Source organism: Bacillus rossius (assembly GCF_032445375.1).
Source record: "Bacillus rossius redtenbacheri isolate Brsri chromosome 9 unlocalized genomic scaffold, Brsri_v3 Brsri_v3_scf9_2, whole genome shotgun sequence".
NCBI classification, from domain to species: domain Eukaryota; kingdom Metazoa; phylum Arthropoda; class Insecta; order Phasmatodea; family Bacillidae; genus Bacillus; species Bacillus rossius.
The window spans coordinates 1-15,403 of record NW_026962013.1 but is presented as its reverse complement, the minus strand read 5'-3'; the positions used below and the strand labels follow the sequence as shown (position 1 = coordinate 15,403).

The 15,403-nt window shown below is 36.6% G+C and overlaps 1 protein-coding gene across 2 annotated transcripts; it reads right to left on the bottom strand.

Moving 5' to 3' along the window:
• Nucleotides 1-5,290: 5,290 nt before the first annotated feature.
• Nucleotides 5,291-9,889, bottom strand: LOC134542880 (uncharacterized). 2 transcript variants are annotated; one of them, XM_063387464.1, is made up of 2 exons: nt 9,571-9,889; nt 5,291-6,768 (listed from the first exon to the last, which is right to left on the bottom strand). In XM_063387464.1, exon 2 carries the CDS (start codon nt 6,755-6,757, stop codon nt 5,444-5,446), a length of 1,314 nt encoding a protein of 437 aa, XP_063243534.1. In that variant the 5' UTR covers nt 6,758-6,768; nt 9,571-9,889; the 3' UTR covers nt 5,291-5,443. The 2 variants fall into 2 exon arrangements, with proteins under 2 accessions (XP_063243534.1, XP_063243533.1); XM_063387463.1 differs by lacking the exon at nt 9,571-9,889 and adding an exon at nt 9,411-9,559.
• Between the last annotated feature and the right edge of the window lie 5,514 nt (nt 9,890-15,403).

Sequence of the window (15,403 nt, the reverse complement as noted above, 5' to 3'; positions counted from 1 at the left end):
CTACTTTGATTTTATACAGTTACGATCAACTACAAGTGATGCAGTTATCAAAGAACTGAAACGATGGTTTGCTCAACAGGGGATTCCAGACGAACTTAGGCCCACAGTTCACCTCCTTTGAATTTGGAAAATTCCAAAAAGAGTGGAAATTCTCACACCGCATCTCTAGCCCCCATTTTCCCCACTCAAATGGGTTAGCGGAGCGATACGTCCAAGAGGCTAAAAATTTATTGCGCAAATGCAGCATAGACAAGACAGACACAATGCTTGCCCTCTTACACCACAGGAATACCCCTCGAGGAAGGCTTGGCTCTCCAGCCCAACGCCTCATGGGCCGCAGGACAAAAACGCTGCTTCCAACCAGTGAGAAGTTGCTGCTACCAGCACTAGTAAAAGGTGTTGCAAATAACCTCAAATTTTTACGACAAGCGGAAACACAAACGTTCAACAAAAACAAATCAAAGCCACCCACTCTTTTACCAGAAGACGAAGTCCTTTACCGGGAAGCACACAGGAATTGGGTACCTGCAAAAATTGTTCAACCAGTACCAGAGGCACGCTCGTACATCATCGACACACCCACTGGTAGATATAGGAGAAACTCGTGGTTCATCAAACCCTCGGGTCTCTCCTCCGTGACTCTCAGCAACCACGTACATCGGAGAATGCCGCACATTCCAGGGGAAAATAGTAAGGACAAAGAGGAAGTGACACCACATCCAGCGGGCGAAGCAGCACAGCCACCCACGTCTGATAGGACACTCTCAAGGAGCAATTCTCCAGACTTCCTGGGGTTCAAGGAAAACCTCCAGCATAGGAACCCTGCCACGAACACCAGTTTCAGCCAAAGGAACACAAGCATGGATACACATATACCTAAGAAGACTCGCAGCGGAAGATACGTGATTCCTCCATCCAAAATGAACCTGTAATGTAAAGTAATACCAGCCTAGGGTACTGTGTATTTAGAAGTAGAATTAGTAATTGTCAGACTGTCAAGATAGCACTGGAATAGACTCGTTGGAAAAGGGAGGATGTCATGAATATAGACCAGTAGTGTCAAGATGGCCGGCCTATGTAAACACAGTCAAGTAGTCGCTCGTGTTATTGTATGCATATTGTAGTCAGTTGACGAATAAATTAATTGCAAACAATCTCTCCGAATTGTCAACGTATTCATTTGCTAATGAATACACCTAGGGGTAGAAAATGATTTGTAATCTCTCAAAATCCCACAAGAAAATAACATTCATAATATGAATACTATATTATAGTATATATATTTTTTTGGTTGAGTGATTCACCATCTTTGTAATCATAAAGTTTTATTTGATATCTAATAACAGCTAATTCAAAAGTTAAAAGGAAAACGGTGAAACAAACATTTTAAGTTTAAATGTAAAATGCAAAGAATGAAAAATATTACATAAATACATTTTTTATAAACAAAATTTGGTCACGTAGCTCAAAATTAGTCATTTCGTACAAGGCACAGTAAAAATGAAAGTGTTTCATGTCCAATATCTAACCTACATAAACGGGCCTAGCAAGCTTAACTAAGTTGTATACCTTGGTAGAAAATACATATGAAGGCAGTTCAGAGAAATGTTAAAAATCATGTGTGATTGTGTGACCACAATAAAATGAAACAATACTATTCCTAGTTGATATTGGAAAACTTAGCATCTTTTAAACACACTAGTTCAATAAACTACAAAGACCACAATGCAAATTTAAATATAGCATTTCTCAGACATAAAACAAATATAAAGTTTATAACAAGTTAACTACAAAAAAATTACGTAACTTGCATATGTACTTTCAAGGCACATTCACCCATTACATCTACATCCAACACTTTATTACACTGTACACACATGGCTTTGTTTTTACACTTTTCATATTCACGCAACCACTCCTTGTACTTTTTTTTTCTTCAAAAGCCATGTGGCTTTAAAAACACACTTTCCTCCAGGCAGTTTAAAGAAATTGTATCACAAACTAGGTCATGCTGAAAACTGAATGGTCCGGCATTAACAAAATAAACACGGACACGCCACATTGAATTCTGGATAGTATTTAGTTCATGCGTCGCACACCCAAAGCTGAAAACATGCACGGCGCATGTGCCAAGTGTTGTTTATTGCCGAAGTCGTAAACGGAAAAAAAACTAAAATACCAGCAGCCGTTACGTTCACACTATGTTTTTTAAGGAGTTCTTAAGTACTCTTCGTAAAATGTAAGGACTTTTAAGGGCTCTTATTCCATAAATGAAAAATTAAGGGCTTTTCAAGGATTTTAAGGAGGCGTACGTACGTTGTCAATTAAATCTTCCTTACGAGGTTGTTACAGTTCGTTATATACAAAAAATAAAAAGATGTTGCGCCAATTTTAGTTTGTTTTATTTTTCAAATAGAATGCACAGACGAATCCAATCACTTTTAATGTTTTACTCACTCATTCAACAAGTCTATTCATCTGTCGAAAAATGGTCGCAGCTCGGGCGATGAAAATTAACGAAAACAAACGTAGCTTAAGTTTTTCAGTAACCTTTTACTGGAAATACCCGAAATGTGTGCGGCCTCAAACACGGCCGCACCTGGCGAAAAACCGCGAGCCGCCAAACGCGCCCTCGCCTGGCAGCGATCGCCAGACGACTGGTGAACTCATGACACCGTCTCCTCCACGCAGGGACGAGAAGTCACATGACCTCACTGACCAATCACACGCACGCTTCATTCACACTACCCATCACAAGCCAATAGGAAAACAGCAAAGATACAATGAAAACGATTTTCGTACATAGAAACAGGGACTTTACATTCTCCTTCTCTCTCCCACACCGTGAGACAGCAGTTATCACTCAGTTCCCACGCAGTGGGGGAATCCCCATCTTTATCTATCTCTGAGGGGAATTACTGTTTCGTTCTCCCTCGCACTTACAGGCCTCTCGTGCCTCTCTTTCTAACCATCACACCAGACACAGTCCTTGTTCTAGAATTATTCAACACGTTAATGAACATTACAAACAGCAATCATAATACAAATTACTTTACAAAATTAAACTTATTTAGAAAAAACCTGAAAAAGTAGGCCAAAACAAGCAAAAATCTAATACAGCGGCTTATTTGTGAATAATTACATAAAAAATAGTAATGATTGAAAATGTCTGTTAAAATACAAGGTACATTCTTAAAGCATACAGCAAGTGAAATATCAACCCTTAAATACATAAAAACGGTAAAATATCATTAGAAAGACTTTTTAAGAAATATTTACATGCATAAAAATAGTTTAAAAGAAAAATATTTAACTATGAGGGCAGGGTTCTTGCAACGTTACAAAGTCATCAGTGGCCCGCCATCTGTTTTTCACACGAGAGTACCCTCCAAAAACCAAGCTGTCTATTGTACATCAACCTTAAATCATTCATTTCTTTCACCGTGTACCTGCCTACCAGCCTCTCCATTACTTTTTGACACTAGATGCCAGGACCGGTAGCCCTTCCTCCTTTGAAAACCAGTACCACCACCACTTCCTTTCCCTGCCCCAATGATTGCCTAAACATCACCTTCAGGTACCTACATACTACCTTGCCTCCACTTGAGGAGGCTGTTCCCTACCCTGTCCCTATCTTTCCATGTCCATGTGTTCTGGGACAGAAGGGCAAATGCCTCGACCTCAGCATACAATCAAGAAATCATACCAAGGTATTTCAGTCAGGGCAGGACTTGAGTAAACTCCTACATTTGAATTTACTAGTATGAAACTCATACTTTAAAGTATGTTTTTCAAGGGTAGGGGAATGTGGGGACGTTTGGGACGTTTTTTAAATTTATATTTTTATAATTTTTTTTACATCTACCTTTGATTAGTGCTGCAAAAAAAAAACGTTATACTTTGGCTACACAAAGATCCCATTAAACATAAATTTGAAGTAGCTTGCTGGCTATAAATAAATAAAATCTTTGAGTATGCAAAGTGTCCCAAACCTCCTTGCTATGGGGACGTTTGGGACATGGGTTGGGGACGTTTGGGACAGACACAAATACTTATAAGCACAGGTAATAAGATATATTAATTAATTAAAAGTGGCTAACTAAAGAACACAGATTGTTTTTCTATAGTATTTTTTTAATGTGTTCTTCAAATGTTGATCTTTTATACAATTTTGACTTAAGCCTACGTTTGGGACTACCCTCTCAGTTTTTTTCTTGCAAGTCAAAGGCATCTTGTGGGAAAACCTGAAATAAGATTTTAAAATTAGGTTAGCTTCAGATGTTAGGCCTATACAAATGCTGAGGGTAGGTCTAGATTTGCAAAAAAACTGTTTGCAGTAGGATTTCTAAAATTCATTATAACAAATCCATATAAGTATTCTTAGGCGTAATGATTAGGGTCTACTGAAGAAAATTTACAAATTGCAACCAATAATTCAGAGTTCACCTATAAGTTTGCAATTACTTAGGTACATAATGGCAAATTGTTTACTTAAACTTAACTTAATTAGTTCCCATTACTATGTCTGGTAATTAAATTAAAACTGAACAAATTGTTACAAAGCTTTGGCCTAGGCCTACAGTTAATTAATCTTAAGGTAGGACCTATTGAAATATTTGGCAATTTAAGTTAAGTTATAACATACTTAGTTTTTGCACACTTTACATGTTATTTAAAACAAATAATTTAAATTTGAATATATGTCCCAAACCTCCCTATATTAGGCGTCCCAAACGTCCCCATGGTGCAATAAAAAACAAACTTAGCCAGAGGCTCATAACCTATAACTTTTTACCTAAGGTTATTTTTTCCAAATAATCCTTAAAAGTAGTACTTTTGTATAAAACTGTCATACTTACCTCTAGTTCAATGTTGACAGAAATGTACAGTCATAATTTCAATGTTGAATCATACAGATTTTAGGTAAAAAACAGTTTTTAATTTATTAAGAAGACATCACTATCTGAATCTGTTCAAGAAAACACCTACAACAATTGGAGGGAAACAGCTGTTTACACAAAAAAAATCATTGTAGTTCTACCAACATTTCACTGACAAAACATGGTGTCCCAAACGTCCCTGTGTCCCAAACGTCCCCACGTTCCCCTACTGTTTTTTTAATGTTGTTTCCACTAGGTTTTCATCCAGTGTATCCCATTTAAAAATAATGGAACTGAATATACTTCCTTTGTACATTTATTTAATTATTTAAATTTACATAATTTATTTGGTTGAGGATTACAATTGCTCTTTTAAAGGCACATTACTGAGAAAAAAACAACAAAAAAAATGTTTTGCAACTTGCCCTTTATTTTATAATATAAAAATATAACTTCAAGCCAAAATTATTAAGTTAATACACGACATACTGATTACCAGTTTGCTGCAAAATAATTTACGTTAGTCAAAGGTATTAGGTAAATCCAAGTACTTTGGGTTTAAACTAATCAAGGAAAGTCCTCCTAGAATGTGGCATGAGGTAATTACTTACAACTCCAAAATAATTTCCACAATCAAAACTTTTTAAATATTTATCACCAAGTTTTTTTAGTTGGGAATCAACATATACCATGATATTATGCTTGTATCTTGCAAATGCTAATAGTAGTGCATCCTTAATTAACATCGCTTTATTTCCTTCTACTGTAACATGCATTTTATCTAACTTGTCAACATGAATGTTATCGATAGCTGGATAACATGTGGAATTTATAACTTTCATAGTAGCTTTAAAGAAAACAGAAGTGACATCAAAAGATACACTTATTTTATCAACGAATTCTATTCCTTCAAAAAGAGCATTGATGTAGTCGAATGTTATGTTGAAATCACCCATTCCAAACCCTCCTGAGAAAAAGAAGAAGGAACCATTTCCAGCGAGCACGCAATCACTTGTTCTGCGCACACTCGTCAAATTGCGTAAGGTTCCATTTTCAGCCAGCAGCGTTCCGTGAAGCTTGAAAATAGACTCTTTTGCCACGAAAGTTGTGTTGATATCAGGCAAATGATATACATCAAACCCTTGTCTCAGAACGACCGTCTTCAAATTTTCCAACACCGTGTCTATAATCTCGTTTAATTGAGGGACGGGTTTGAGGCCACGCCTTCGGTACAAGTGTTCCTTCCATTCTCCCCCTAACAATGTTTCAATGGGAATGCTGCATAAGACACTATTTAAATTCTCCAAGATTCTCCTCCGTATCACCTCTGTCACTTCATCTCGCACGAGTTCCTCAAACGAACTTAGAAAGCTGTCTGAGAGCACAGAATCCATCCCTGCATCACTGTTTCCATTCTTAACAATGTATTTTATGTGGTGTCCACGAGACTCGTACCTCACATCATGACCATGCGTCGAAATGCACCTGTCGCCGAGGAGTAGGTCGGTGGTGCCGGACACCTCCAGATCCGTCAGAGAAACATCAAGTCTCCCCTTGGACAGGAATGAGGTCGCGTTGCGCAGCTTGAAGTCACCAACAAACTTCATGGAACCCCCTTTCAGGGAAAAGCCAAGGATGGAGGAGTTGAAGTCCGGGCAGACTTGCAAATGATGAGTATCCAGTGTCAATGAGAGTCTCAGGTGTGTCAGGATCATCAAGCTCCACTCGTCGACTGTGACTGTGATGTCACCGAGGGGCGTAGTCTCCGACATTCCAGATGCCACATGATTGGACACCAAGCTTTGCAGAATAGTGAGGTCACCGGAGCCTCCTCGAACCAGCAACAGGGACACAGCGAGCTGCCACACCCCATCCATGATCACTGGTCCTGCAAAACGAAACTGGATGTGTGTTTCAGACCAGAAGAAACAATGAGTAACTTAAATCTTTATTCTAACCCACTTTAAATAATTTGTAGTTCGCTGGGATTCAGAGTCAAACCCAAGATCCGAGCTACAGGAAATTAGACATAAAAATATCATTAGGGTAGGGTGAGTGACTGACTTTTGACTGATGCATGTAGATATAATTTCCTTCATACGGTATATATGAAATAAGGCCCTTCTATGACTGTACAGTTCCATACCGAAAGAAAACAAGGCATTTACTTACAACATTTATTGAGCACAATGAATGATCCAATGTTAACTAAGATAACATTTTCATAGGTAAACAAATTATTTCTCATATTTTGCATCCAAAACAACCACAAGCAACACATCTTTTTTTATGTGATGTTATACGACTGCAACATTGCCATGAAATGCATAAAATGTCTTAGAACTCATAAAACTGTACAAGTCGGAATTGTGTTCTATAAATTGAAACCCTATAATTTCAAAATTAAATTTGACAACCAGTGTAGACTTACAATCCATGGGGAAGATAAACTGTTCACTGGCTGTCACTCATATTAGACTCATTCTCTAATCCACGTGGTTTGACCAAAGGCTAAGGTAATGGCACCAATAGGTGACATGTTAAGGGGTGGTTTTGAACAAATTATTCCTTGTTATCGAAACTACAAGACATATTAGTCAAATGTTGTTATTGTTGGAAGCATAATTTTTTTTACTTACTGATTTGCTATATATGTTCCCAAAAAACTTATTTTATCTTTTTTATTTCAGTCTTACCTTGGCACCTAAAGTTGACAAGTAAAACACAGCCAGAACCTTAGGTTGACATCTTGGGTACCATAAGTTGACATTATAACATAACTTATATTTTGTTAGGATTATTAAATTAATATTCTTCTAAAACTCAATCTGTTTTAATGTTTTTCAAAGACACTAATTATTCAGTACTAGCAAGATATCTTGTCCTTATTAATACAATAATGTAGTTAGAAAGTTTTTAAGTAACTCAAATCAGTGGAAAATGATACCATATTCTTAAACCAACTAGAACTACTTGGCACTGGTTTGGACAATTTGCGGACTACGACCTCTTGGCTGAAATAGGCTTCATCTTCAGTCTTTGAGAATCTCATACTTTGTGGATTTCTTTTAAAAAAATCCCCAAGTAATGTCCATTTTCTTCATTTTCTCTAACTTGTACAACATAAAGTCGAAATGAACTTTTCCCGTATACTTTAATCACTGCAAAATCTTGGAGATGCAGTAGAGTGCTTTCTTGTTCTTACTCTTCAATAGACATGTCAGAGAAGTTAGAATCACTTTCATGAAGTGAGATCACGTCTGAGCAATCTGAAGAAGACATTTGTTCATGTCTCTTAGATATGGCCGTTAGAGATCGCTTGGATTTAATCACATTGAGATTTTTTAACTCTCTTGCCTCCTTTCTGGCAAGTTTTTCAGCCTCTTTTCTCTTCCTTTCTGAAGACTTCTTTTCTTGATAAATTTGCCACTGTGCAGAAGTAATAACACTAGGAATTTTTTCCCAATGTCTCATACAAGTGGTTACTTTCTTTTCTCTTGGCCAGAAAAGTGCTCTCTTGAATGGTGATGGAACTTCTTGCAAACATGTCTTTCCTACTATATCATCACTTCCAGTTTATTTTGTTACTTTTTAAATTTTTGTGACACAAGCATTGACAACCTCTTGAAGTTTATCTATATTTTCATCTCTAAGCCTACACTCGTCAGGCAACACTGAGCTTCTAGACTCAACAGCTGTTTCTTCACCCATCATTTAAACTTGCAACTCTTCTGGATGATCTTGAAGCTGTATCAGGTTTTCTTGCTGAAATTCTTTTATTCTTTCCTCCACAGTTTTTTCCTCTTCTAGCACATTTCTTGTAGCCTCTGTTTCCAGCACTCCACCTGCTAGTTGAATTGTAAGTTTCGTTGAGTCATCTGGAAGATTTTTTTACTTTCAACCACAGCTCACGAAGGCTTTTATCTTCAATGTTTTCTGACATTTCTAATAACTTAACTTCGAGATGACCAATAATGTATCTTAACAATGCCACATGATTTTCCAATTCGTTGCTTGTTTGTAATACTGCTGGGTTAGTTTTTTCTCTGGACATCACTGCACATTCTTCATCGAATTTAAAATTTATGATAAAATACCTACTATGTGGTCAAAGAAAGAAACAAAACCCTAAGGTATATTATTGTTACATTGTTAGCTTGCACAGGTGGCCTAAAGTTGACACATCAGGACCTTAGGGTGACAGGTATGTCACCTTAAAGTTCCCATGCATATTTTCCACTGTTTCCTACATGAAACTTCACATTATTCATTGAGAAGTTTCATTCACTTTATGTGTTAATAATTTGCTTGTAACCGAAAGTTGACAGTACTGTCATCTTTTGGAAACATGCTTTTATTTGGAACCTAAAGTTGACACCCCCCCCCCCCCTCTAGCACCATTGAGTGATGTTAGGTTATGGTTTTTTTCTTTATACAGTTAAAATAAACATTGAATAACATGTGAAAATTAAATGCACATAAAAAAACTTTCATTTTAAGACTTCATTCACTATTTGGCAGGTTACTTACCTTATGATTTCATTAACAAAACTTGAAGTATCACTAACTATTGCACACTACCACCATACTTCAATCATTACTCAACTGTCATTAATTTGTGGTCTTGTACTAATGTTACCAGGGGAAGCCTACGATTCACTCGTCCTTCTGGACATACCCGAATACTCACGTTGGCAAGCCTTCTTTCAACAAACGAGAGAGCCGAACTCCCGATCGTGCATATTCGGTTTTTTTTGGTTCATTGTAAATAAATTACAACTCATGATAACTAATGGTCAATTAGGTTAGGTTAGCTCCATTATAAATACTTTAAAACATTGTGGATGGATTATTTGGTAAGGATAGCTACATTAAAGATACTGTGAAATCATGTAAACGGTTTCCTAGCCCTGGATAGCTACATATTAAAAAGTTATTTGCTAAGCAACCATAAAATGATTTTACAGTATTTTTAATGTAGCTATACTTACCTAATATAACCAACCATCCACAATGTTTTAAAGTATTTATAATGTAGCTAACCTATCCTAATCGACCGCAAAATTTAATACCACACCGGTTTATACAATGATATAGAACGGGGGAAAAAAATAAGAAGCTATCATGAACTTCGGGGAACTTCGGGTTTGGCTCTCGTCTGTGAAAAGAAGGCTTGCCAACGTGAGTATTCGGGTATGTCCAGAAGGACGAGTGAATCGTAGGCTTCCCAATGTACCAGTTTCATAACAGTATGTCCAACTTAAGTGGAGGAAAGTTATTTGCCCTCCAATTGTTATTTGAAATCTGATTACTAGAGGTGTAAAAGTAACGAAAAAATGTGTACCCGTATGTATTCGTTACTATAACAATTAGTACTCGTTACTTTCGTATCGTTACTCGTTACTTCTGATACCGCATGACATGGCACATGCTATGTTATGTAACAGCATCGAATCGAGTCGTATTTCGTACGCGTACAGTATGACGTCGCGTAAATAAAAATAAATCGAATATAAACAATTAAAAATATTTGATAATTAACAGCTTTTGTTAACCAAGAAACAATTAACTCTCATTAGAGCGGCTTTATTATAATATATATTTTAAGATAAGAACATAAAACGTGAAAATACGCGATTATAAAAAACAAAAACATACATATTTATAATTTATAAAAAATACTTTCTTACGTTGTTTCTGTTCGAATCTAAAACTTTGTTTACACACACAATACCTTTAATAAACAGTAAAAAACTTTGACGACGAATTTCCAAATTATACTTTTATTAATAAACAAACATCGTTCTTTGTAACGAATACGCGCGCGCATGCGTGAAACATACGAAAGATGCGAGTAACGAAATGCATTCGTGTGTAACGTTTCGTTACTCGTTACTAGATGCCGCACCCGTTACTCAGAAACGAATACATACGGTTTGCTACAGCTCTACGTGATTACTGAAAAAATAGAATTATGTGTCACCTTTAGGTGGCATGTCAACAATTGGTGCTATTACCTTAATGATTACCATTGGTTCACGGTATTATAATCTAAAATGTGTTCTAACATATTATTGATGATGAAATGTGAAGAAAAAAAAAAAAAAAAAAATTAGAGCATGTACAGGCAAAAATACTAAAGCTGCTCGCACTGAAATTCAAACCCATGTTCCCGAATCCCATACACTGAAATCTCCCCCGAACAGTTTTAATTTTCCCTCAAAAAAGCATGGTTTCGATCACTAACACAAATTTCACCCTTGGTAAAAAAATATTCACTGAAAATGTATTAGGCATTTTAAAAAAATTACCTTGGTATTTTGTAAAATCATTAAATAAATAATAATGTTCTCCAACATGCTTACTTGAAAGTACAACTGAGATAAAACACGATTTGCAGGCCATTTTGGCATAAATGATTTTTGATCGCATCTCGGAAAATACATCGTATGAAAGTGAGACTTGGGGCCCCTCTTGAAATTAGAAGCAAAATTTACTAAAAATACTCCCAGCATTTAATAATTATATTTATATGAAACTGATGAAATATTTATAATTACATCCAACCCAGTGTTTTATACTGGGCTGAAGTTCGCTCTATCCGCTGGCTCTATCCGGCCGTCCGGGTGCGTCATACTGCAGCGAACTTGGAACAACAACGGCCTAAGTAAATTCACGCAAGTACGCACTAACATTAATTTATTTCACCCTCTTTGGCCATCGGTAACGATATAGCTGGTATATAGAAATCTTCCTACATGTGTATACTATACATTAAAAAAAAATTGGAAGGAAATATACCGTACGAGTCGATCAAGGGCCTCTCAGGGCCTCCAAAGTGTAGTTTTCAGGGTACCTTTCACAAACATTAATTTATTTTTCCCTCTTTGGCCATCGGCACCGACATAGCTGGTATATAGAAATCTTCCTACATGTGTATACTATACATAAAAAATATAATTGGAAGGAAATATACCGTACAGGTCGCATAAGGGCCTCCAAAGTGTAGTTTTCAGGGTATTTTTCACAAACAATTTATTTTACCCACTTTGGCCATCGGCACCGATATAGCTGGTATATAGAAATCTTCCTACATGTGTATACTATACATTAAAAATAAGATTGGAAGGAAATATACCGTACGAGTCGATTAAGAGCCTCTCAGGGCCTCCAAAGTGTAGTTTTCAAGGTACCTTTCACAAACATTAATTTATGTTTTCCTCTTTGGCCATCGGCACCGATATAGCTGGTATATAGAAATCTTCCTACATGTGTATACTATACATTAAAAATATAATTGGAAGGCAATATACCGTACGAGTCGCACATGGGCCTCTCAGGGCCTCCAAAGTGTTGTTTTCAGGGTATTTTTCACAAACAACAATTTATTTACCCACTTTGGCCATCGGCACCGATATAGCTGGTATATAGAAATCTTCCTACATGTGTATACTATACATAAAAAATATAATTGGAAGGAAATATACCGTACGAGTCGCACAAGGGCCTCCAAAGTGTAGTTTTCAGGGTATTTTTCACAAACAACAATTTATTTTACCCACTTTGGCCATCGGCACCGATATAGCTGGTATATAGAAATCTTCCTACATGTGTATACTATACATTAAAAATAAGATTGGAAGGAAATATACCGTACGAGTCGATTAAGAGCCTCTCAGGGCCTCCAAAGTGTAGTTTTCAAGGTACCTTTCACAAACAATAATTTATTTTACCCTCTTTGTTGTTTGTGAAAAATACCCTGAAAACTACACTTTGGAGGCCCTGAGAGGCTCTTAATCGACTCGTACAGTATATTTCCTTCCAATCTTATTTTTAATGTATAGTATGCACATGTAGGAAGATATCTATATCCCAGCTATATCGGTGCCGATGGCCAAAGAGGGAAAAATAAATTAATGTTTGTGAAAGGTACCTTGAAAACTACACTTTGGAGGCCCTGAGAGGCCCTTATTCGACTTGTACGGTATATTTCCTTCCAATTATATTTTTAATGTATAGTATGCACATGTAGGAAGATATCTATATACCAGCTATATCGGTGCCGATGGCCAAAGAGGGAAAAATAAATTAATGTTTGTGAAAGGTACCTTGAAAACTACACTTTGGAGGCCCTGAGAGGCCCTTATTCGACTTGTACGGTATATTTCCTTCCAATTATATTTTTAATGTATAGTATGCACATGTAGGAAGATTTCTATATACCAGCTATATCGGTGCCGATGGCCAAAGAGGGAAAAATAAATTAATGTTTGTGAAAGGTACCTTGAAAACTACACTTTGGAGGCCCTGAGAGGCCCTTAATCGACTTGTACGGTATATTTCCTTCCAATTATATTTTTAATGTATAGTATACACATGTAGGAAGATTTCTATATACCAGCTATATCGGTGCCGATGGCCAAAGTGGGTAAAATAAATTGTTGTTTGTGAAAAATACCCTGAAAACTACACTTTGGAGGCCCTTGTGCGACTCGTACGGTATATTTCCTTCCAATTATATTTTTTATGTATAGTATACACATGTAGGAAGATTTATATATACCAGCTATATCGGTGCCGATGGCCAAAGTGGGTAAAAAAATTGTTGTTTGTGAAAAATACCCTGAAAACAACACTTAGGAGGCCCTGAGAGGCCCTTGTGCGACTCGTACGGTATATTTCCTTCCAATTATATTTTTAATGTATAGTATACATATGTAGGAAGATTTCTATATACCAGATATATCGGTGCCGATGGCCGAAGAGGGAAAAATAAGTTAATGTTTGTGAAAGGTACCTTGAAAACTACACTTTGAAGGCCCTGAGAGGCACTTAATCGACTCGTACGGTATATTTCCTTCCAATCTTATCTTTAATGTATAGTATACACATGTAGGAAGATATCTTTATACCATCTATATAGGTTCCGATGGCCAAAGTGGGTAAAATAAATTGTTGTTTGTGAAAAATACCCTGAAAACTACACTTTGGAGGCCCTGAGAGGCCCTTGTGCGACTCGTACGGTATATTTCCTTCCAATTTTATTTTTAATGTATAGTATACACATGTAGGAAGATTTCTATATACCAGGTATATCGGTACCGATTGCCAAAGAGGGTAAAATAAATTAATGTTTGTGAAAGGTACACTGAAAACTACACTTTGGAGGCCCTGAGAGGCCCTTAATCGACTTGTACGGTATATTTCCTTCCAATTATATTTTTAATGTATAGTATACATATGTAGGAAGATTTATATATACCAGCTTTATCGGTGCCGATGGCCAAAGAGGGTAAAATAAATTGTTGTTTGTGAAAAATACCCTGAAAACTACACTTTCGAGGCCCTTGTGCGACTCGTATGGTATATTTCCTTCCAATTTTATTTTTAATGTATAGTATACACATGTAGGAAGATTTCTATATACCAGGTATATCGGTACCGATTGCCAAAGAGGGTAAAATAAATTAATGTTTGTGAAAGGTACACTGAAAACTACACTTTGGAGGCCCTGAGAGGCCCTTAATCGACTCGTACAGTATATTTCTTTCCAATTTTATTTTTAATGTATAGTATACACATTTAGGAAGATTTCTATATACCAGGTATATCGGTACCAACGAGCATTACTCCTACGGAAAGAGTGGTAACTTCCATGTTAAATGCGTATCACAATAAGCAGACTGCTATGGAGCGACCGCAGCGATACCATGTGTGTCGTGGCAAAACCTGAACTAACGAGCGTGCGGCGCATGCTCATTAGGAGCCCTTTTTTTTTAGCTGCCACTTGCTTGCTTTTCCCGCCATACAGAAAATTAACGATTTGTTTGTAAACAAAGATGCAGAGAAGCAATACATTCTTCACAAAGGATGTTACTTTATATTATTTTCTAAACTAAATTGGTCAATTACTTTTATATTGCTTTATAAAACACTTGTAATGAATTTTCTCGGCAAATCATTATGTACTAAAACGAAACAGGCGTAACTCGGACCTATTGCATCTCTGCATGTTTATTTCTAAAAGTTACACCCGTTAAATACTTAACCTTCTTTAAGCTTTAAATTGCAAAGAAAGGCTAATATTCTTGTTAAGGTGCCTGATATTATCTGGTTTGTACCATATGAAACCCCGACATTGTCATGTTAACCATAATAAATATATTGCCAGAATGGAATCACTTTCGCGAGAATTTTGTTTGGTTTAAGTTACCATGCGCATGTATAAAACGTACCTATATTTTAAAAACATACAGGCCTCTAACCCAGGCGTGAATACATTTAATTACACTTTTTAACACATAGGTCAGGAATGTTCTGTTATGAAATGAATCTAGTTATCATGTTCGTTAATAAAGTTTTTTTTCTCCTGTAGGCCTGACTAAATCCTACTTTGTTACCATTAAAACCAATTTTACCACAACTGGTTTTACAGTTTCAACCCCCCCCCCCCCTCTCCCCTTCAGTGGTTTTATACACAGTTAAACATTAATAACATATTACCTCAAAATGCTGAATTACAT

Bases quoted from the DNA above. Each gene is read 5' to 3' on its own strand.
- LOC134542880 (XM_063387464.1), bottom strand. From the start codon at position 6,757: ATGGATGGGGTGTGGCAGCTCGCTGTGTCCCTGTTGCTGGTTCGAGGA.